Source organism: Corylus avellana, chromosome 1, assembly GCF_965113065.1.
Source record: "Corylus avellana chromosome 1, dhCorAvel1.hap1.2, whole genome shotgun sequence".
Classification (NCBI taxonomy): domain Eukaryota; kingdom Viridiplantae; phylum Streptophyta; class Magnoliopsida; order Fagales; family Betulaceae; genus Corylus; species Corylus avellana.
The window spans coordinates 27,219,181-27,242,915 of NC_142490.1; the positions used below are offsets into that span (position 1 = coordinate 27,219,181).

General features: G+C 34.5%; 2 protein-coding genes across 2 annotated transcripts; one reads left to right on the top strand and one right to left on the bottom strand.

Moving 5' to 3' along the window:
• Window positions 1–200: 200 nt before the first annotated feature.
• On the bottom strand, window positions 201–5,065 carry LOC132171064 (NagB/RpiA/CoA transferase-like superfamily protein). The gene is made up of 9 exons (XM_059582274.2): window positions 4,847–5,065; window positions 4,460–4,587; window positions 4,016–4,085; window positions 3,503–3,607; window positions 3,219–3,314; window positions 3,064–3,120; window positions 2,384–2,501; window positions 2,218–2,284; window positions 201–599 (listed from the first exon to the last, which is right to left on the bottom strand). The coding sequence occupies exons 1-9, from the start codon at window positions 5,018–5,020 to the stop codon at window positions 521–523; spliced, it is 894 nt and encodes a 297-aa protein (XP_059438257.2). The 5' UTR covers window positions 5,021–5,065; the 3' UTR covers window positions 201–520.
• Window positions 5,066–10,094: 5,029 nt separating this feature from the next.
• On the top strand, window positions 10,095–21,516 carry LOC132170324 (subtilisin-like protease SBT2.2). The gene is made up of 10 exons (XM_059581259.2): window positions 10,095–10,675; window positions 11,881–12,040; window positions 12,299–12,696; window positions 13,790–13,885; window positions 17,160–17,232; window positions 17,656–17,938; window positions 19,213–19,544; window positions 19,670–19,940; window positions 20,100–20,381; window positions 21,049–21,516. Exons 1-10 carry the CDS (start codon window positions 10,461–10,463, stop codon window positions 21,462–21,464), a joined length of 2,526 nt encoding a protein of 841 aa, XP_059437242.2. The 5' UTR covers window positions 10,095–10,460; the 3' UTR covers window positions 21,465–21,516.
• The last annotated feature ends 2,219 nt before the right edge of the window (window positions 21,517–23,735 follow it).

The window sequence follows — 23,735 nt, forward strand, 5'->3', positions numbered from 1 at the left end:
AGTGACCCAGGGACTAAATTTTCAAAAAAAAAAACCCAGGGAGTTTTTAATAAAAGCGCGTTTACCTAAGGATTTTAGATATAATTTTCCTATATATATATATGTGTGTGTGTGTGTGTGTGTGTGAGAGAGAGAGAGAGAGAGAGAGAGAGAACAATAGGTTACACTCCAATCATTTGAGTACAAACTTGACCATTTGTTAATGATTGAGAAGGGTAATGCATTTGTCTTCAACTTAAGGAATAAAAATGGTAAAAAGTTAACTTATTTAAGCTACAAAACGAGGGAGTGAAAACTGAAAGGAATAAGGTAATTAACATTTCGCAACTTGAATTCTTGACCAAATTACAGGATTTTTCAAGGCATCAAATGAAAACTTAACTTGAGGGTTCACTATCAGTCAAAAGTTGGAGTTTGTAACTAGAAGCCTCTTTTTTTCTAGCTATTTCCTTTGTAATTTTCTTTTTCAACCATGAGAACGACATTACTCCAATTTTTATAGATTCTCACAATCAAAGATTCAAAGTACCTCTGCTGCATTCGTTGGCAGATTATCAACAATGCACAGCCCATCTGGTGAAGCAATCACTGCTGTGCATCTGCAGTTGATACAGTAATAAGTGGAAAAGAAATTGGATGCTATATATGGTAAAACCAAGTTTCTTTCTTAAAGAAACAATAAATAGTTCATGCACATATACAGTAATATCTGGATGAACCTCATTTTTAAGCAATCCTGTCAAGAGAACAATGAACCTCAACTAGGTGAAGATTTCAGGTAGCGTAGAATTCGGTAAACTGATTTCATATGAGACTCATTTGGTGAATGCATAAATCAGCTCACCAGATTAAGTGTATAGGTAATATCTGGATGAGTGTGAGACCAATTTAAAGTAATTTGCCAATGATATCTCATATCTACTTTTATCTATCAGAGGGCTCTCATTGTTTTTTCCTAACGTATTATTCCGCTCTACTGATTTATCAATAGCTTTATACCTAAGCAACCTTGTTCCCTTGAGTAGATCAAAAACATACTTTCGTTGTAAGATGAATATACCGTGCCTTGATTTTACTACCTTAATACCCAAAAAGTACTTCAAATTTCCCAAGCCTGTTACATGATAGTAGAATTTTCATTCCCATTTGACATAAACATGATCATCTAGTTTTGGTTCTTGAACCTTACAATTTAGATATCACATTTTTCCTTTACTCTTACCATACAATATTGCAGTATGTGACAAAGCAAGATAATTAAGCTCGCTCCATTTCACAGTAGTGATTTGACGAGTAGGATTTTCGCTCTAGAATGTCATCTGACCCTTCAACCCTTTTTGTAATTTTCTAGAGTCTGATTCATTTCTGACGTCTTGATATCAAACATCCAACCAAATAGCTCCAATACACAACTACCAAGCTCAATAAAATATCAAACTGTTAGGAATGGTACCTAAAGTGATAGGGATAGTGCCCTAAACTCCAATTATTTTAATAAGATATTTAGATTAAAATAGAATAAAGTTGTTATTCACTAATATTTTTTTATCAAGCATTTAGCATATAACATATTTATATGCTTTTACTCTATGATTATTATTTATCATATGCATGTAAATGGTCCTTAGATTACATTGAATATGGTCTATGGTGGGAATAATGAGATTATCTCACAGAAAATCTTAAATCATAAACCTTGTAGTCTAAAACCTTACGTTTGCGGTCATTAATGGAATTGGGCATTCCATTCGATAAGAAGATTAAGGTAGATCATGGAGCCTAATCCTAAGATTCTGAAATAAGTTAGAAATGCCATGGAATTATGGAAAAGAGAATGACGGATTAATGGAGTTGGTTTGGTTACCAACCATTCTGTCATTAGGTCGTTGGGAAGGATTTTGACAAATGTGAGAAGTTTAGTTAAAGAACGCGAGGAATTTGGGTTTCTTTATTTGGAAAGGAAATTAAGGTTTTGATGCACTCTTCTTTCTAACTAGGGAATTTTTTTATTTTTTTTATTTTTTTTTTCTAATCTTCTAACTAGGGTAATTACATGCATGATTGGAGGTTTTGAGTAAAGGCATAAAAAAAACACCTAAAGGTAATTGTGTGTGCACACGCACACCTGTATGTGTGCATGCATACCTGTGTGTCTCAACGTGGATTTGGTTGCTGGTGAAAACAATAAAGAGTTTACAATGGAGTAAGAAAACTAACGGGAACTTGCATATGATGCCATGGTCCACCACCCCATCAACTTTATCAAGGCTTTCAGCTACTTTAGCTGCATTTGTAATTTACATAAGAAATGGGAGATAATCTAGAAAGTGGAAACATGGCTGATGAAATTAAGATTTTTGAACATCATGAATGTAAAACCCACCAAAGCTTAGAATTGGAGATGTAAATATGACATCAAGAACATTATGGCCTTCTCTAGTGACCAAAGGGAAATCACCCCCTAGTGGACCTGCATGCCCTATGGATGGTCTCCTCCATACCTACAATTACAGAGGAAGATACAAGAAAAGGAAAACAATTTTAATAGGAAAGATATTACTTCCTAATATCAAGTTACCAACCACTAGCTCCTGGTCTCATAAACAATAATGAAAATTTCGAAGTTATATTGCAATTGAGTCACTGATTTAAGTAAATATTGTCTGTCATGGTTTTTGCCAATGGAAAAGATAACTTTTGTTCACCCTTTTTTTTTTAAAAAAAAAAAGAAAAAAGTTGATCTGTTGACTAGCACTGTCACAGATTGTTTGAGAAAGAAACTAGCAAGCTTTACACAAAGGACTAGATTTCCTGTGCGTAAGCTGACCGCTTATAACTTAGAGTATGGTCAGGTGCAAGTCAACTTTTTCTGCTGCTGAAATATTGGGAGCTGTGAGATTCTAGGGTTTCAAAGCCATATGATTAATAGTATACTGGAGAAGAAAAGTTAAATGGCTTTAAATCTTTATGGTAGCGAAAACCATATACAATTTACTGATATACACGAGCGCGCACACGTGTATCAATTTAGTAACATGATAACATACCACATAAAAAGCATACCTCTGCATCACCTAAAAACAGGTCATCAATCTCTTCAGCAGTTTCCATCCAGTTGAGCTGAAATATGAGTTCAAGTTCCAAACAAGTCATCTTTCTCTCATTCTAAGTATTAATGTTCCATATATTCCAAACCACTAATGTGTGTAATTGCTTACAGATTGAACTAAAACTGGGACCGACCCATCTAGACCACCTTTGTACTGGCTTTCCTTGACCATGAATGCAAGTGTGTTTGCTGCATTTAGTATAGACTGAAAGCAAAGAATGAAAAAGGGAAATTCACAAGTAAATACCTTGAATTAAGAACAAACCAGGAAATGAGAATGCATGCAAGATCCATATTTTGAGAGACATAAGATTATATTTAACGGAAGTAACTTAAATTGTATCTAAAAATTTCCCATGCTATCCCACAAGTTGGACCAACATTGTGACTCACCTTCTCTTGGAGTATTGAATCTTCACCTTGCAATCTCTGTTGTCCAATGACAGCAACAAGTGTTCCTTCTTCTATAATATCAGCATCATCAAATGCAAAATCAATCTACAAAAGAGCAAGTTAAAAGTGATACCCTAGGGATATCATAGTGATCATTCACTCAGATTCATGCAGCACATTGGTGAGGGAAACTCCTAATGGTATCTCTCAATAGTGAGCAAAGCATCTTGGGAGTTGAATAGCACTTTAACTTCTCATAAGAATTTCGCTTTTTTAACCAACTTGTTGTCAATCTATGGTTCAAAAAAAAAAAAAAAATAGAAGAATTATTACCTACGAAAAAAGAAAACACATTTGACAAATGTTTTGGCCCGCTTCAATATTTGCTTTGGCAAAATTCACTAGGACTCATATACAAAATCTCTCCGTTCAAACTAGCATGCAAGATAATACTCAAAAAACCGAATCACGAGTAAAAAGGAAACTGATTTGATGTTTAAAATTTGTGCACACTTGAGAACAAGCTTGATACTGATCCAATGGAATTCCTGCCTTTGCTGCTTCACTTGCACTAGCAATAGACCTGCAAAAACCAAAGCACCTGCTTATGTGCTAACTTGAACTGGAAAGAAGTAAAAAAAGTCTCTACACAGGACCAAGACAAGAGAGCAATAAATGTAAAAATATTATAAAACCTCACAGAGAGCATGAAACTGAACCAAAGGCAAATTATAAAAGAAAAAAAAATTTCGTGAGCCAATTGGTCCAAAAAGAAATGCTGGGTGAATGAACAGAATCATTAAGTGGATGAATTAAGTTGCCTTGTTTGCACCTTTTCTAGTGTTGGACAGATTAATAGACCACGAAACAAACAGCTGCATAAGAAATTTGGAGCATTCAACATAGTAATTACAGGATATCAGTTGTTTCTGAAGTAGTCACTGCCAGTGAACTTACATGGGCACCCCAACTATATCTTTTAAAGCACCGCCCCGAATTTGCCGACCCAGATATTGAATGGCCATTCCAGAAGCATAACCAGACCCCAACCCGATAACCATGCCACTTTTAATGTACGTATCCACCTACAATCAACATCAGAGTTGCAATGCAATGAACAATGAAAATATCAATTTTCCCAAACACTTTAAATGTGCAAGCCTGCAACCCTTAATTCCACTAGATTTCACTCAAATTAACCAAATATAACCACTAGATTTACCAAAAACATCATCAAATGCATTTTTTTGGTTCAAAACTCGAGGCCCAAAAACCCAATCCGTGAAACTATAGGATTACACAACTTTCTTCAAGAATGGAATGAAAGTGGTTAGGAAATCATACAGTGTGGTGGGCTGCTTGGAGGAGAGCAGAGGCGTCAACCCGACTAGACCCACTAACTCGCAGAGAAATCGTCTTTCTTCTTGCTCTTGCTCTTACTCTTACTCTTCTTCGGCCAATCCCATTAGACACACCAAAACTTAATGATGATGATGATGATGAAGCCAGTGATGCCATCTTCTACTCGTCTTGCACCTCCAGGCGCCACTGGTTCGTGCTAACGGTAACAGATAAACAAAAAGCTTCCATTTCAACTAAGCCCATGGGCCGGGCAGCTCGACATTGGATTTTAGTGGTACCTGCGTTGGGGCTTAATTTTCTTTACATTTGGGCTTCACACCTGCCATGTGTACCTCTAAATAAAGAACAAGTTGTTTTAGATAATATTCAATTAATTATATTGTATAGATATTTTTGTCTTTTTTATTTTTTGAGGGAATAAAAATTTTTTTTTCACTATAACTAACTGAATATTCTCCAGTTTAAATAAAATGAGGAAGATCCTAATTCTCTGAATAGGATGCTCACCATTTTGATGGAATCTTTTTCATTATGGTTAATGATTATATTTGATGGATGTAGTGGGTTATAACTTATAGGGTTTTTTTTTTTTTTTTTTTGGAAGCAGAACGTCATTCATCCAAAAGCATCAAAAGTTACAATTTTCGGTATGTACAACATCATAATAAAATAAGGGTATTCTTCCATTCAAATTTCTGTTGGAAATAATTTTGGATAGTGCACAAATTCTCATTGATATAAAATAATTACAATATGAAAATTAACAATAAAATAAATAAAATACAATAGATGAAAATAGAGTATGGAAATATCTCACAATGTTATAGAATCATGCAAGAGCGTTATCCTTAAAGGTTGATTCATGCCTCCCGAAGTGTATAAATCGGTACGATCGGATCCTTTGACACGCAACCTCTCAGGATTAGACTATAGCATCTCTCTTCGTTAAGGGCACATTTCCAAATAACGAAGAGTAATAGAACAACCCAATTGTCAAAGTTGATGAGGGACTTCAGAATATTATTTTGTAGAAAAACCAATAATAAAGCATATGCCATGAAACAAGTGTTTTGCAACACACTATATGGCCTTAGCCTTAGATAGAAAATAAGTGATTTTTTCTTCTATCTCTCATATATGTTCTTACCTTCAATGTATTAGTATGTCTATATATACAAGTGCTTGAAAGTATGTCATAAAGGAAATCTAATGACCAAACGGTCAAAACGTTAAAAAACTCCCAAGAATAAAACTTGTTATAAAATACAATAAAACATATTAACTTCAAACCGTTATAAAACGGTAAGGAAATCAATGGGTTAATGACATAACACCAAAAAAGGGTAAAACATTTGTTAATAATCAAATGGTCAAACTACAATAAAAGTTGTTAAAGACTAACGGTCAAAACTATAAAAATCAATTAAAAATAATTTTTATTTAATAACTTATAACCAATTAATAAATACAAACGATCATAAAAGTTATATTTTATAACCAAGTAATAAATACAAACGGTTATAAACCAAAATGATTAAAAATGATTTTTATTTCTCATAAAAACTCATGAAGATAATATCAAATGATAGAATATTTTCAAGTGACTAAAAAATGAATGTTTGTAACAAATATTACAACAATTTCATCCGTTGATTTTTGGAGCGCTCCTTTTACCAACAGATGTGTTGGCATATTTGCTTTCACTTCTTGTATGTATCAAAAATCAAGACTTAAAACTATGCAAAACAATCTTTGCATTCTCAACGTACCGTATCTGTGCAGAAGCTAGTCTCATGTCTGAAAGGCATGAACTATCTTCACCGCATCACCTTTCAAAATGACATTTCGTGGACTTAGATCTTTACCAAGAAAATTCTTGTCCGTCTAACTCGAGCATGGACTCGGCTGACTTACTTAGGCCTAGGTAAACACTTGGTATGTTTATAGATCAAAAGACAAAACACATCACGAGCAAATCTTTAGGCACAGCTACAGACAAACACCCGAAAACCCCACCTAGCTAGCTGCTAACAAACAACAGGAAACCCCCTCGACCAGTTAAAAAAAAAACCAACAAAACAATTAAACAACCGAACAAGCAAACCAAAGGAACCCAAAAGCTCACAACCTGCAGAAACAAGACAGCAAAACCCAGCATAAACATGACCTCACAACTTTTTATGACATCTCACATTGCCCCCTTTTTTTTTTTTTTTTTTTAAAGAAGAGAGTGGAGAGAAAATTTGAACTAGTGACCTTTACTTTATAAGACATGGTCCCTAATCAATTGAACTACCCTTCAAGGATGATACTTCACATCGACTTAAGTATGACACTTATGGCCTATTTAGGTATGCGTTTGAGGGGCTTAAAAATGCGTTTAACACTCAAAAAGTCTGTTTGAAAAAAAAAAAAAAAAAAAAAAAAAAAAAAAAAACCGTTTGGTAAAAAATATTGAAGGTTGTTTAAGGGCCTAAAAAGCCAAAAAAAAAATTGGTCAAAACGCACTTTTAGCAAAAACTTAAAAATAAAACTTTTATCAAAAAACACTTTTTAACTTAAAAAATTACATTTTTCTAATGCAATCTCAAATAGGCTCTGACACATCATAAAAAATTACATTTTTTGAATGCAATCTCAAATAAGCTCTTACACATCATTGCATAATAGATACCCATTAAGTCTAACAGACTCGTGAATTACAGAAAGAGTAAAAAGGGAAAAGGAAATGGTTGTTAAGTTAACCATGAACCAACAAAAAAAAAAAGAAAAAAGGACTTCACAAAGAACAACTTTACTGTCTAATAAACGTGGGATATTTCCATCAAAATGTTTATTTATTTTTTCTTATCTTGTCCATCATATCCTCAACAAATAAACATTTTGCCTTTTCCAAAATCATATCAATAAAAAAGAAGTTATAATTAAGATTTGATTTTGTCATTATTGCTTACCCAATGTTCTTTTTTTATTATTATTTTATTTTTATAAGTCTTGAACAAAAGAGTAATTTTTATTGTAATGTCATTTAGTTGAGTCTACTAAATAGTAAATAACATTATTCTTGTCAAATAGAGGAGGAATTCTAATTACTTCACTTTCAAAAAAAAAAGCCTACAAAATATTGACTCTTGAAAGATGACGTTTTAAGCCCAAAAAAAGTCACTATTGATGTAGTGACGTTTGCATAGTGACATTTGACAAAAAAAAAACTCTAAACATAATGACTGTATTCAAATTTGGAGATGTTTGGGGTGATGTGAAATCAGTCCTCAAGTTTCATTCTTTTTAATAAAAATTAATCTAATGATTAATGATCACTGTCACATTAGTCTAACGAAATGATAGAAATAAAAGTTGAGTAAATAATATTACTCTAAAAAATACAACTATTATACAATAATACAACTAAGATTATGCGAGAGTGAAAATCAGTACTTAAATCCTTTATTATAACGCTCTACGAAATAACATGTCTAATGCGCCAAGTAGAGAAGAGAAGAGCATGAATTGAGATAGAAAGAAAAAGTGATCAAAATTCCTAATGATTGTAAAGTGAGAGAGTGAAAGCATAAAGGCATCATCCTCAACGACTATAAATTAAAAAATGGCCCCCAACAAGGGGGATGAAATTGGCATAAAAACATGGCCCACCACTTTGACAAAGAGAGCATGGGAAAGAAGGAGAAGGCATATATTATAGATAAATGCAAAGGAATTATGAGAAACAACAAGATCCCCACCATCTAATGATGGAACCAGAATCCTATATCCACCGTTGCCTGCACTTTCGTCTTTCTCTCTCGCATGTGCTTTCAATGCGCCACCGTTTCACGCGCTTTTCTTTCCCCTTTCTCTCTCTCTCTCTCTCTTTCTACAGTGTCACGGGCGGCCTTAAAAAATTGGAACGTTGGGAGCATTAGACAAACCACAATAAAATGTGACTCGACATTCTGTCCTTTATGAATTGATAAGGATTTAACTTGTGCACATAATAAAATTAATTAAATAATTATATTTATTTCTTTTTATTAGTTTAAGTTTTTAAAAAAATTTACATACTCCTCTTAAACTACTACCTAATTAATAATATTTTTTAAATTATCAAAAAATTGTCAATGTCTCAAAGACTAGCAAAAAAATAAAAATAACCCTATACTTTTTTCAATAAAACAAAAATACTCTTATAAATTTGAAAAAAATAATAATAATTAAACTTGGCCGCCTTTTTTTTTTAAAAAAAAAAATTATAGTTTCAGTGTTTTTATAGAATTTTTCGTATTTTTATTTTTATTTTATTGAGGATATGTTTGTTATTGAGAAACATCGACAATTTTGGTAATATAAGAGAGAGTTGTCCTGTCCAAAGGATCGAGTTTTCCTCTAAACTGGATTAGAGAAACTTCCTCCAACTTAGTCTATAAAAATGACATGTATCATTTAAACATATGAGATTCACATTTTTTGTAATGGACAAAGTTTTCCTCCAAACTGGGTTAGAGAAATTTCCTTCAACTTAGTCTATAAAAGTGATATGTGTTCTTTGAACATGTGAGATGCGCATTCTTTTAATAGCAGGAACAAAGTTAGAATAAATAATATTAAAAACTCATGTACATCTCATATGTTATTAAAAAAAATGACATATGTCATTTTTATAAATTGGATTAAAGGAAAACTCTGTCATTGTTGAAATTAAAATTTTATGAAACATTGTCAACTAAGTGACAATTTGAGAAAGTGTATAAAATTTTTCCCTACTTAAAATTGTATCAAAGATTCAGAATTCAAACTTTATCTCCGTAATTTATTATTTTTTATCAAATTAAGAAAGAAATGCAATTTAGCCATTTTTTTCTGAAAAATAAATAAATGACAAAAAAAAGAGAGGAATAACTAACAAGTCTTGTTCCATGGGATAAGAAACAAGTGATTATCATTAATATTATTCAATATTCATACAATTTAAAGGTCCAAAAAAGAGAAAGAAAAAGACAAAAAAAGAAAAAAGAAAAAAAAGAAATTGCACTAAAGGACACACAAAACCTCTAACAGTCGAAATTGGCATAAAACCAAAATAAAACGTTCATTTTTCTCGTCACAACCCTTTTTTTTTTTTGTTTTAATTTCTTCTTTGCATAAACAAAACGTTCAAATTCACAGCACCCGAGAAAGGTGGCAGATTCTTTATTAATACCCACCCTCTTCTACTTCCCCTTTACTGTCTCTCTCTCCCCAAAGTAAGCAAAAAGATCCCTGCTTTCTCTGCAACTTCACTTCTTCTAAGTGGAAACTCAGTGGGCTGCTTCTGCACTTTCTCTTACTGATATTCACGTTTTACAAAAGGGTCTCTGGTTTGTGGGTTTTCTTCACTCTACTCCATTTTTTTTTTCTTTCTTTCTCTAGAGACTTGAAGAGAGAGAGAGAGAGAGAGAGAGAGAGAGAGAGAGAGCCTGTGGTTCCAAAATGGGAGGTATGGGTTGTTGAAGATTTGTGCTCAAGGTGTTCCTGTTCAGTTGGGGGGAAGGGGAGGGAAGGGCAGGGTGTTCGTTTCCTGGGAATTTCATTTTCCCTTTTACCTTCTATTCATTCTCGGATGGATAGTATTTATTGGGCGCATTTGGTGTTGGTGCTTTGCTTGGGGGTATTCGTGAACAGCTTTTGTCAGGGTGAATCAGATGCAAATTTCACAGCCGTTTATATTGTTTCTTTGAGAAAAGCTCCTTCTGCTCATTACAATGGTGAGTTGACAAGAGACACGACTGGTTTCAAACATGCTTCGCCTGGAAGATTGAATATTCACAAACCAAGGTACTTATTTTCTTTTGTTTCTTTAGAAAATTGTGATGTTAATTATGTGTAGCATTCAGCAGATCAAGTTAATTGCTCATTTTAATTGTACTTAAAACAATTACGGTCCAAAATTGTGGGGAAATTACTAACTTACTACCTTCTTCATATATTCAGATTCATTTGTTTTGTGTAAGTTTTCCACCTTGGGATGGGTGGGAAAACTTTGGCTGTCTGAAACAGGGTGTTGTTTGTATTGGGTGTCATATTTCAATCTCTCTATTCGATACAAATTTGGATTCCAGTGTAATCATTTAGCAGTTTTTGTCTGGTTAAGACGTGTAAGTTTCGGTGCCGCCTGATGGGGTCCTCTCACCTCCGTTGTTCCTGTTCGTGAGGTTTATTTGGAATTGTCATTTATGAACGTGTAGAAATATGTATTTATCATATCTTTTTTTTTTTTTTTTTACCTTCGGTTAGTTCTTTTTTATTTTTCTTAAAATCTTTTACACATATTATACGATTTCTTCACGGTTAAGACTTAAATATTCGCGTTGAGAAATATAACTTATTTTTAGAGCCGGTTTGGATTGCGATAGAGAAATAGAGCTTTTTTAAAAAATGTTTTTTTTTGGCAAAATCTTTATTTTTAAGTTTTTGCCAAAAATGTGTTTTTGGATATTTCTAAGCTTTTTAACCCTTAAAAAAACTTTTAATTTTGTTACTGAGTATTTTTTTCTTCAAACAGACTTTTTGAGTATTAAACATACTTTTAGGTTTCTCAAACGCAATTCCAAACAGGCTTTAAACTTTTTTCCGAAATGTGTTTTTGAGCTTTTCTAGAGTAAAAACGTCAAAGAATTACTTTTTAAGAATTTTGCTAGATGGACCCAATTTTCTTGGCCTAGTTTTTTATGTACTAAAATCGCTTTTTAAGCTACTTAACCCAATCTCAAGCTGAACATAGTGATGCCTTACCCTGGTAGCCCTGCTAAAGTTATTATTTTGTTTAATTGTTTGCCCACTATCATTCTACTATGCATGATTATTTTTGCACAATAGTCAATGCTTTTTACTTTCCTGTGTTTTTCTCTTTATCTTTCTGTGCCTTTTTTTATTTCATTTCTATTTCAATCTTCTTTGTCTTTCATTCTTCAGCCTTTTCACAGTCCACAAAATAGAACCTTTGACTTGACTAATGATGCTTATAATTCATTTCTTTCTAGATTTAGAAATAATTCAAGGACAGGTCGGAATTTTAGTTCTTATATTGCTCGAGTTCATGATACATTATTGAGGCGGGCGTTAAGGGGGGAGCAATATCTCAAGCTGTACAGCTACCACTACTTGATTAATGGATTTGCTGTTCTTGTTACCCCACAGCAGGTATGGCATCAGCCAAATTTTTTCACAACTGTTGTTCCATTAGTATACTTGTAATGCTAGAGTAAAACTGTGGTGCTACATAATTATTTTAGTTTGGAAAATATTTTGCATTTATGATTAAGACTTTTTGGCATAAGGATGCTTTGCCGCGTCACATGTTTGTAGAAAATTTTACATTTTGTGACGATATTTCTATTCCTATTCGGGAAAAATGTGATTAATATGTTCTTTAAATGGTGACATTGGTGAATCTTGAAGGCGGACAAGCTTTCGAGAAGGAGAGAAGTGGCAAATGTGGTTTTGGATTTCTCTGTTAGAACTGCAACCACACATACTCCACAGTTCTTGGGCCTACCACATGGGGCATGGAATGAAGAAGGTGGTTTTGAATCTGCTGGAGAAGGAATTGTGATAGGGTTTATCGATACTGGCATTGATCCGACACACCCCAGCTTTGCTGATGATGTATCTGAGCATCCATATCCTGTTCCAGCTCATTTTTCTGGCATCTGTGAGGTTACTCCAGACTTTCCATCTGGATCATGCAACAGAAAACTTATTGGTGCCCGCCATTTTGCTGCATCTGCTATAACCAGAGGAATTTTCAATTCAAGTCAGGACTATGCATCACCATTTGATGGTGATGGCCATGGCACGTGAGTAATTCTGTTATTTCCTGGTTGATTGTTCTCAAAGTTATACTCTTTTTTTTTTTGAAAAAAAAAAAAAACTTTTGCACCTTTGTTGTCTATGACCCTTTTGGTGGATTTGCACTTCTTTTCCGTTTTCTTCCGCCAAGTAATTCATGGCTAAGAAGGGGAAATGATTTAAATTCTGAATACACCTAGCTCGCGTGTTGGGATTTGAAATTGGAATACAGGTTAGGATGTACACATCTTAGAGATGCTTAACCGTAGCCCAATGAACCGGCTTTGCATAATTGCAGCCCATATACCACTTGGGCATTGGCTCACATTGGAAAAAGGGTATGCTGGAATTAGGGGAAGTCTTAGGTCCAAAACTCCACAAAGAAATGAAAGAATGAAAAATTATTGAAGCTGTACAGTTACAAACACTTTGGAGGGCAGAATAAAATTCCTTCCTATTCATAGAAGAAAAAAAAGGGAGCAGAAAATATATCTGGTTATTATTATTCTCTTTGTTTATTTTGGCTTGGCTGAGTCATTTGGTCATCAATTATGATTACATACAAACTATGCGCCTCTGTAGTTGTTTAATCTGCAATAAAATTTGGACAAGCCTGTTTTTGCCATCTTTCTCTCTGTGTAATCCTGACATTGACATGATTCAGAATTTTCTCTCTTGTTCTTCCTTCATGTTTCAATTTCTTTTTTTCCTGGGGTTCAACATATTGGACACCTGTTATTCATAATAAAGTGTACATTTATGCCTGTGTAATTGTTATATAGCTTCTTTTTCCTTCCAAAAATCACATGGAAATGGAATATCTTTTATTAATTATTTAATTTCTTTCAAAAGCCTTTAGATACACTAGTCCATCAACATTCCAATGACTTAGATGTTAATCATACTAATTCTTAAATGCTTCAAATGACCTTGCTTTCTCTTAAGGAAACTAACGTATCTCCTTCAATGACACTGAAAACTGTATAATCCATTGAAATGCTAGGGGAATTATAATGTTATTTATCTCCACTTCTATGTGTACACCAGAAGTTCATTGAAATTACCAAAAAGGTTCCTGATGAGTCTAATCTTGATACACAGGCACACGGCTTCTGTTGCTGCAGGAAACCATGGGATTCCAGTGGTAGTTGCTGGGCATCACTTTGGAAATGCAAGTGGAATGGCTCCTCGTTCACAGTAATTAGTCCAAATCTGAGCATTGGTTTGTTGATAATATGCATCTTTAGCAGTACATATATCTTCTATATATAGAGAATACTCTATATTCTGAAGATACTGCTAGTAGCAAAGCATAAAATATAGCTCTGCATTCTCTTTATTTTTCCCATTCCATCATGTGAGACCCCACCATAATAAAGCTGAAGTGTCACAAAGTGCATAAAATACACTGCTGCTACACATTAAATTGTGCAATTTGGTACTTATCAAAGACAAGGAGAACCAAAAAAAATTGCAGTTTAAACAACAGAAATTATAATTAGCATTTGTCATTCAAACTACGGCCGTGTCTGGAAATGAAGCCTGTTTTTGGGAGATTACCCTTTTTTTGGGCCAACAGTGAGCTGTGCAATTAGGGGTAGCCCAAAAAGATTTCACAAACTTGATGAAGGTGGAACTTGTTTCTAGGTCTTTGACACAACCCCAAAGGACTTGAGTAGTTGCCTACTTGACACTTTCATAAATGTACTCAAAACTTGTATTTGAAAAACTGTCTAAGCAACTTTCCAGATACACTGCTGAATTACTTGGAAATTGCAATCATTTCAAAGAACGCTTGGAGGAACTTAGGTTTCTATATTTGTTTCCCTGAAATTTCCTAACCATTGTATCATTCTTTCCATTTTTTGGTTGTATTTATCTTTTCCACCTTTCCATGCGATATGCTTTAATGTCCAATAATGATGATTGTGGTCATTGTTGTCAGTTAGTTAGGTCTTCAATCTATATTATAGTGAGCAAGTAGCCACACTGATTAAGACATTTGGTGGTACACATTCATTTGATTGCCATGTCACCTTTTAATATAATCTGAATCAGTATTGTTTACTATGGTGAGAAAGATCTGAGTTTAAAATTCTAATACTGTTCACTAGCCTACATTGCTGGGCCATAGTAAAGCAATAAGAATGAATGGCAACAAGAATAGGCTACTTAATAACTTTGGAAGGTTAGGAGGTGGGTTACATTGCTCTAAATGGCTGTTAAGATGTGGACTAGGTTTTGTCATAGGATAAAGAAAATTGAGGAAACTAGATGGTTCTTTACCCCCATTCTAGATATATGAATTTGGATACAAATATCACCAACACAAGTGGTGAATCACTTTAAATTTTGCAAGACTTTGCTTTGGACCAAAATTTGATTGAGTCAGACCAGAGACTGATGCGGGACAAGAGCAATTTAAGAATAAAGCTTAGAAGAAGAAGAGGATAAAGCCAAGAGAGGGAAGAAGCCTGGAGAAAAGCTTTAGAAAGTGGGAGAATACAGAAGAAATTGGGGGAAGGGGAAGACAAATCCATGTTTAACAAAATCTCAATTTATCATAAACTATTGATTACATCAGATAATGATGCTTAAATAGACTACAACCTAAACCCTAACCCTAACCCTAGGGAACGCCCATTTAATACTTACCTAACATAACTTTATTTTCTTGCCTAACATAACCTAGGGCAACAAATGCTCATTTATGGAATTACAAAAAATAAATAAGGGAGTCCTAAAATAAAACTTAATTAGTACAGTGAAATAAAAACCTAAATAAAATTAACGGCTGCTGCTCTCCGCATCAAAGACTGTACAGATTCATACACGAACTCTACTTTATACTCATGTTTCCATATTCCAAAGCTAAAGGTTATTTGAAAGAAGTGATTCAAATTGATCATAACTACCGTAAATATACCTGAATGTGCTTCACTGGGAAATTAAGAAGTAAAGAATGCCTTAATGCCTGGACTTATTTACAGATGGAAATATTATTTTGGAATGAAGAGAAAATGAAAGTAAGAAATCAATTTGAGGGCAGAGGGAGTGTGTAACACCCTGGTCTTATATTGGGAAAATGAGTAGCCCACACATAGAGTGTATGGTTTATAATAGATGCTTATGGGTACTAAGTGTTACATTGCTTACTTATTAGGTGAAATTGAGCTTTATAAATAGTTCTAGAGAAGTTCCAAATTGACTAGTCTTTTTAAAGGTGACAAAGCAGATGTGGCTAGCACTTTTCCCTGATTCTTTACAAGGTGATTGGTACATGAATACACTTAAGTGCTTGGACGACTCTTTGGACCATGGCAATCCCTAAAGATCCTCACTCTTGTGCTCTCACGCTTAAAGAAAGCCTTGTTATCCTAGTTTCAGTGCTTTAGCCCTAGGCTTTATTAGACAACTTGACAGTCTTGACTTGGTGGTTAGAGATGAATTTGGTGGTGTGTGACACTTTTCCATACATGGTCCAACAGGACCATCAATTATGCATGTGTTACCCATTGCATAATTGATGGTTAACTCTAGAAAAAGCTCCTAGAGGCCTTCAAGACAGCTGCTCCTAAGATTTGTGATTGTTTGATTTCACCCTAGTGCTCCATCCAATCCACCCCCTCCTCATCTCTCATGAAGGTGTGGGGTAGGTTTTCCACCCCTATTGGAGAGAAAGGCAGGGGGAGACCCACCTCCCCAGTTAAGGGGTGGCGGCCTTTGACAGACTTTTTTTTTGTTTCTTTTATTATGTTTGGACAACACTTCTCAGTTTTTTGGTTTTCAAAATCCCCTTTCATTTATCTAAACAAATTTTCATTTGTAGACCCCATAGACAAGACTGTTTTCAGATGTATCCTCCACTGAATGGAATACTCTCTTTGATTTTTACTTTTTCAAAACACAAAATGGAGAACTCTTAACTTTACCACACAGACCCTAAGTGTTCTCTTTCTTCTTGTACATGGTAAAACCTTGCGTGCAACTGTGGGGTGTAGATGGGAATGGAAGGGAAGGGATCATGAGATAGGGGGTGTTTGCTTGTTTGTTTTATCTTGCCTAAGACCACTGTTAGCCTTCCATGGACAACGAATTTCATGGGGGAAAATGTAGTTTTTGTTGCTCTGTCCCCTTTTTTCCTCTACTACCTGTTTCTTACTGTCTGCTATTCCTCTCATTATGTGCAAGCCACCTCATCTTCAAGTTACTCCCTAAAAGAATTTATCGCCTGACCCAAAACAAGAATTCGGTAAAATTTCTTGATTCAAAGGAATAAGTAATTGAACAAAAAATATGGTCGGTAATGCTGTGCCATTCATAAGAAAAATTAAAAGAAAAAAAAGCAAGCATTAAGAATTTCTTATTGATCCCAAATAGCATGTATCAATTTCCCACTCTCATGAAGATTTCTATATATATATATATATATATATATATTTGTGTATTAACTAGATGCCAATCTTTCCAGCATTGCTGTTTACAAGGCATTGTACAAGAGCTTTGGAGGCTTTGCTGCAGATGTAGTCGCTGCCATAGACCAGGTAGATATTATTGTTCTTTTGCTGCAAATGATCTTCTTGTCACATGACTAGTGTACCTGGTAGGAGGTTTACAACCTAGCATGGCAATATTTGATATTCTCAACAAGAAGCGACTTCTTGTTCTCTTTGTCCTGCTTCAGTGGTGAATCAATGCCAATTTGGAGAACTTTCTGTCTTCTTTTAGAATTTTCCCTCAATATAACCCATTGTTGGTTGCATATCTTTTATTTATAACGATTTCCATTTCATAATTATCCTTTTTCGGTCCACAAGATTTTCAACAGAATACTTGTTGAACTGTGGGCGTCAACCAACCTATTTATGGTGCTTTTGAAAGTTTTTAACCCATCTTTGTAAAATACATTACACTTAAATATCTATCAAAATGTGCTCAGCCATTAATCTGGGAATATTCCTGTGCAGGCAGCCCAGGATGGGGTTGACATAATAAGCTTATCAATCACCCCCAATCGGCGTCCTCCTGGTATCGCAACATTTTTTAATCCCATAGATATGTCGTTGCTATCCGCTGTAAAGGCTGGTATTTTTGTTGTGCAAGCAGCAGGCAATACTGGACCAGCACCTAAGAGCATGTCTTCCTTCAGTCCATGGATCTTTACAGTTGGTGCTGCATCTCATGACAGAAGTTACAGTAACTCTATAGTCCTTGGCAACAACATATCCATTCATGGAGTTGGGCTTGCGCGTAAGTTTGTCTTCCAATTAACTGGTTCATCTCTCTTAATTTTCTTTATAGATGATAATGTGACAATACATAGTTTCTTGATCCATGTTTAAATGACTGATAATTTGGCTGGGGAAAAAGAATTCAAAGTGATATGGTACCTGTCATAGTTTTGAATGATTTGAGGTCTGTTATATGCTAGTGGATCAACATTGGGATCTGATGTGGGTGTCTCTCATCAATTATTGACATGTCCAAATATAAAAGAATAGAAGATAAAGCTGTTCAGAATTTTCTGTTTATCACAAAACTCAAAATGCGAAAACTGGATTAAACAAGCCATCAATTAACTGCACAATTTTGGAAAGAAAAATCACCGGGAATGTCAGAAATAGATGGCGTCTGCTCCCCTACAACAGGATGGCAGTTCTCACCTTCAACCCTCTCCCATGGCTTGTTGTAGGGTATGAGTTTGGGTAAGTGCTTACGCACGGTGGGAGCATTATTTCATGGTGTAGGGATATTAAAAATGGCATTCTAATATGAGTTTCAGTCTAAACCCAAACTCATATTTTGTGTGAACACATCATAGAGTTGAAGGGGAGAGCTGCAACCTGGGTTCTAACCCATTATTGTCAAAAAAAATTGAGGATTCTCTTGGATGCTATATTCTAAAGCAAGGCAGGTTTGAGAAACTGTGATACAAATTGTTTTAGGATAACTGTCCAATCCCATTTGATCATTTCTTCAATTCAAAATATTCATAGTTCAATTATCTGCGCACAAGAGTATTACTTTGAGATTTTCTACTTTCATTTGTTTTAGTAAAGTGATAATTCAAGTTTTAGTTCCTTTTAGTAATTAAATACTTATGAAACTGCTGCCAATTTCATACAAGATGTTTTAAGTAGCTATTCCTCACAAACTTTGCGTGAATTAGAATGGGGTGTACTTCCCTGGTGTGTTTTCCAAGAAGCAGTTAGATGTACATGAGAAACCTAAACCTGCTCACAGGATCTGACCATGGCAAATGGGTATTTCCTATATAGGGAATTCTTCTATTAAAAATTAGGTCTGAATTAGATAGATTATTGTGAATTCAACCTGTTTTTCATTCCTCTTTTTATATATGCAAATGTTGCTTTCTTCATCACTAAGTTATGTCAATATTGGGCTGATCTTGCATGGTGGATTTTATGGCTAAGCTGTTGATGCATGGTTTGCACCTTGAATACATATTGCGAGTGTACACAATTGACTTAAAAGATTAGCTGATTTATTTCTTGTTTGTTCAGCGGGAACAGATGAAGATGCAATGTATACAATGATTTCTGCAATTCATGCTTTGAACAATGAGACAGCTGTTGACAATGATATGTATGTGGGTGAATGTCAAGACTCCAGTAGCTTCAATCAGGATCTCGTCCAAGGGAACCTCTTGATCTGTAGCTATTCAATACGATTTGTGCTTGGGCTCTCAACTATCAAACAGGCCTTACAAACAGCCAAAAACCTCAGTGCGGCTGGTGTTGTGTTCTACATGGATCCTTTTGTAATTGGTTTTCAGCTTAATCCAGTTCCAATGAAAATGCCTGGCATCATAATACCATCCCCAGATGATTCCAAGGTGTGGGGCCCCTTTAGTAATCCTCAAAGCTTATGAATTTAGGATATATTTGTGATTAACCTGTCCACCCCCCTCACTTTCTTTATATCTGGTGCTTACTCACACTTTCATGATTTTTCTAGCAGATTTTACTCAATTACTACAATTCTTCTTTGGAGAGAGATGAGCTGACAAAGAAAATCATTAAATATGGAGCAGTTGCAAGCATCTGTGGAGGATTAAAAGCGAACTACAGTAATTCTGCTCCAAAGGTTATGTATTACTCTGCTAGAGGACCAGATCCGGAAGACAATTTTCTTGATGATGCTGACATAATGAAACCCAACTTGGTAGCTCCTGGAAATTTCATATGGTCTGCTTGGAGTTCTCTTGGCACTGACTCAGTTGAATTCCTAGGTATAAATACACTCATAATGCTGCAATTGTGATAGTATAAGTATCTAGCAAAGAAAAAGGATTACACAAGCATTATTATTTTCTCCCATAAATTTCAAAGTTTACCAATACTTTTAAATCTTACATGAGTAATTAACTAATAAGGTATCAATAATTCAGGTGAGAACTTTGCAATGATGTCTGGGACAAGCATGGCTGCCCCTCATGTTGCTGGGCTCGCAGCACTTATTAAGCAAAAGTTCCCAAGTTTCAGTCCTTCAGCCATCGCATCTGCCCTTTCCACCACTGCTTCTCTATATGCCAAGAACGGTGGACCAATAATGGCTCAGCGCGCCTATGCCAACCCAGATCTAAACCAGTCTCCAGCAACACCCTTTGACATGGGCAGTGGTTTTGTGAATGCAACTGCAGCGTTGAATCCGGGTTTGATTTTTGATTCCAGTAAGTCAATTTATGTTTGGTTTATGTTAGTCAAGGAGTCACAGGCTATGTCTAATTCTTGGAAATATTGTCATGATTGTTATATTAACAAGTGTACTTTCTTGGATTTAATTGTGGTCCAACAAACTTTCTTATTTCATTTGAAAAACCCTAGTCCATATAAAACATGCAAAAGAAACAGGGAGTATTTTTTTTTTTTTTTACTTTAGTTATGTTTTTTATGTATTGTCTAAATAGTTTGTGTTCTGGAGTTACTTTTACTTTTCACATCTGCTTTGATTATCCTGCATAAAACAGAGCCTTATCCCAAATTCCGGAGTTTGACTAGACAATATTTCTTTGTTCCACCATTGAATTCTATCTAAGACGGTGTCTATAAACATCAGCCACCTTTTCTTTTGAAGTCTCTCCAGTTTTCATTCTTGTACATCTTAAATTAAGTCGTACATCTTAAATTAAGTCAAATCCTGGCCTATAGGTGCAGTTTGTCCCTGTCACACATAAACAAACCCTCAAGGGAAAGGAAAACTAGAGACTTGAGTTGTGTCAAGTGTATTAAAAAAGATGATGATAGAAGGGTAATTTGAGAGAAGCTAGTATTTTTGTCATAAACCATGTTTTCCATACAAATTGATGCATCTTATTCTAAGTCCAGTGGTTTTTGCAGGTTATGATGAGTACATGCAGTTTCTTTGTGGCATCAATGGATCTGCTTCTGTGGTTTTGAATTACACTGGCCAAAACTGTTGGGTTTATAATTCTACAATCAGTGGTGCTGACCTGAACTTGCCCTCAATCACCATAGCAAAACTGAACCAGTCTAAGAGTATACAAAGGTCAGTGATCAACATTGGTGGGAAGGAGGAGGCTTACAGTGTTGGTTGGAGTGCCCCATATGGGGTGTCTGTGAAGGTGATTCCTGCCCACTTCTCCATTGGCAGTGGGGAGAGGCAAGTGTTGAGTGTATACCTCAATGCAAATGTGAATAATTCTGTTGCCAGCTTTGGGAGAATAGGACTTTTTGGAAATCAAGGTCATATTCTCAACCTTCCTCTCTCAGTAATCCTTAAAATCTCTGCCTGAGAGAGGCCTGAGGCCCTTTTGGCTATGTGTCATATTCCACCAACCCCCCCTCCCCCCCCCCCCCCCCCCCCCCCCTCCCCTTTTTTTGTACTCTGTCTTGCAGGATGTGTTAACCAATTTTTTCATTCATTATCATGTAAATGACTGAGCGTCTTTTGCTAATTTATAGATGCATTAATGATTGAATGATAGCCACCACCTACCTCTTTTGCTAATATAATGAGATTGTATTTGTAGCAATCAATCATATTGATTTGATATTCAAATTTATAATGTAATGTTAGCTGATTTTTTTATTTGTTTGAAGTCTGATTTATAATGAGTAAATGAAGAGTGATTGTTAGAATAAATTATGAGATTATTGATATAATTTGGAAATGTAAAGTATAACATGCAATCAACCTAAAGTCAATGGAACAAGATCTTTTCTATTTCATTTGAACTGGATATTATATCCAGTTAGTTATATTAGAGGGGTATTTTTGTCTTTTTTATTTTTTGAGATGACAAAAATACTATTTTCATATAACTAACTTTTTGGAAATTATAAATTGTACCTCCAAGGATCTTGGTGCTGTGTTGTGGCAGCAATGTTAGAAATCCAGGCCGTCTGGTAAATCGAACGGTCTGTAATATGCCATGTTAAAAAATTATGAATTTTCAAATTTCTTATCTCTCAAATGAGAATCGGTTTTATCTCTCAAAAGAAGGCTTTTGTTGTTAAAAAGTGAGATAAGAGCAAATAAACAACACCAAAAAATCAGATCAAGAGAAACCAAAGAGGAAATTTGGATTACTTGTGGCGTGACTCGGTTGAGCTATGTCCCCCAACACGTACATATAAATTAATTCCATTATAAATTAGAAAAACAAATTAATTCCATTATTTAAATCCATGTAAGTTCAAGATCAAAGAAATTTCAAAGGAAACTAATAATATTACATGAGAAAAAAGCATTCATAAAGCCTCCAATTACATTGTTCCATGCACATGCATGTGCACAATATATAGACAGGATTTTATATATATGTAATGAATGAAATATTCAATCCATTTAGTCACTTTTCTATAGTTTACATTGATGATCTTCTCATTTTCTCCAAGTCAATTGAATAATATAGGAAACATTTGAATTTGTTTATATAAATGATCAAAGTCGATGGATTAGTGGTCTCCTTCTAAAGTCAAATTGTTTCAAACCAAAATTAGGTTTCTTAGGTATAATGCCCTTTTGATAAGAGATCCTTAAATAGGTTGGAGAAGAGTTTGGAAGTATTGGAGTCCAGGTTGGATTGACTGAGTGCTATCCAGAGTGCTCACCAAAAACGGGTTTCTTCTGTTTTTACTTTAGGTAAATCATAGTAGATTCTTGGCTGATGGATGCTGTCCGGAATGCTTATCAGAAACAGGTTCTTTTTGCTTTTATTTTAGGTAAATCACACTCAAAGTATATTCCTGGTATATATATATCTTTCAACTTAAAAGTGAAAGCTAAATGAATAGGTAGGCTACCCTTTGTCAGAATATATCTTGTTACAAATGAAACCAATCTACATTTTGACAACTAAATGGTACCTATTTGCCCCATTTTTCAAAGAATGTATCTTGATTTATAGAGAAAAATATAAAAAAAGCACTCAAACTAACGGTTGTTTACAATATAACCTTATAATGCTCAAAAGGTACTAAAATAGCCCATCAAAGTACCAACATGGCAACATGTAGGGGTGTAAATTCGGCTCGTTATAACTGGCCAACCACCGAATTTTTAAAAAATTGATTTAAAAGTTAAATCGAATTTTTATGCATTTTATAAGTTAAACTACGATTTTAATGGCCAACTCATGGTTTTACTGAATGCTTAATTGCATTTTTAAAAATCATTTTTTTCAAATTGTACATTTTGAAATCGCAAACACAAACGAACACTAAGACTTTTTAAGACATTGAATATTTAAAATATTTGATAGCATTTTTAAAATATAGAGTATTGAAGTGCAATACAAAAAATGTAACATTCAATTATTCAAACATCTTTTAAGATAAAACATGATTTTACATTTATATGACACAAGAATTACTACTCACTTTTATAGCACAATACTTTACAAGATAGTTAAACTCTTGGAGTAAAATATAAACATGTGTTGAGGTGAAGCCTTAATTATTTTAGGGATCCGGCTTACATGCTGTTATTAAAATAACAGCATGTATGCTGTAGTTAAATCAACGGTCAAGATTAAATTTTAAAGTTCACTTACTTTTATAAG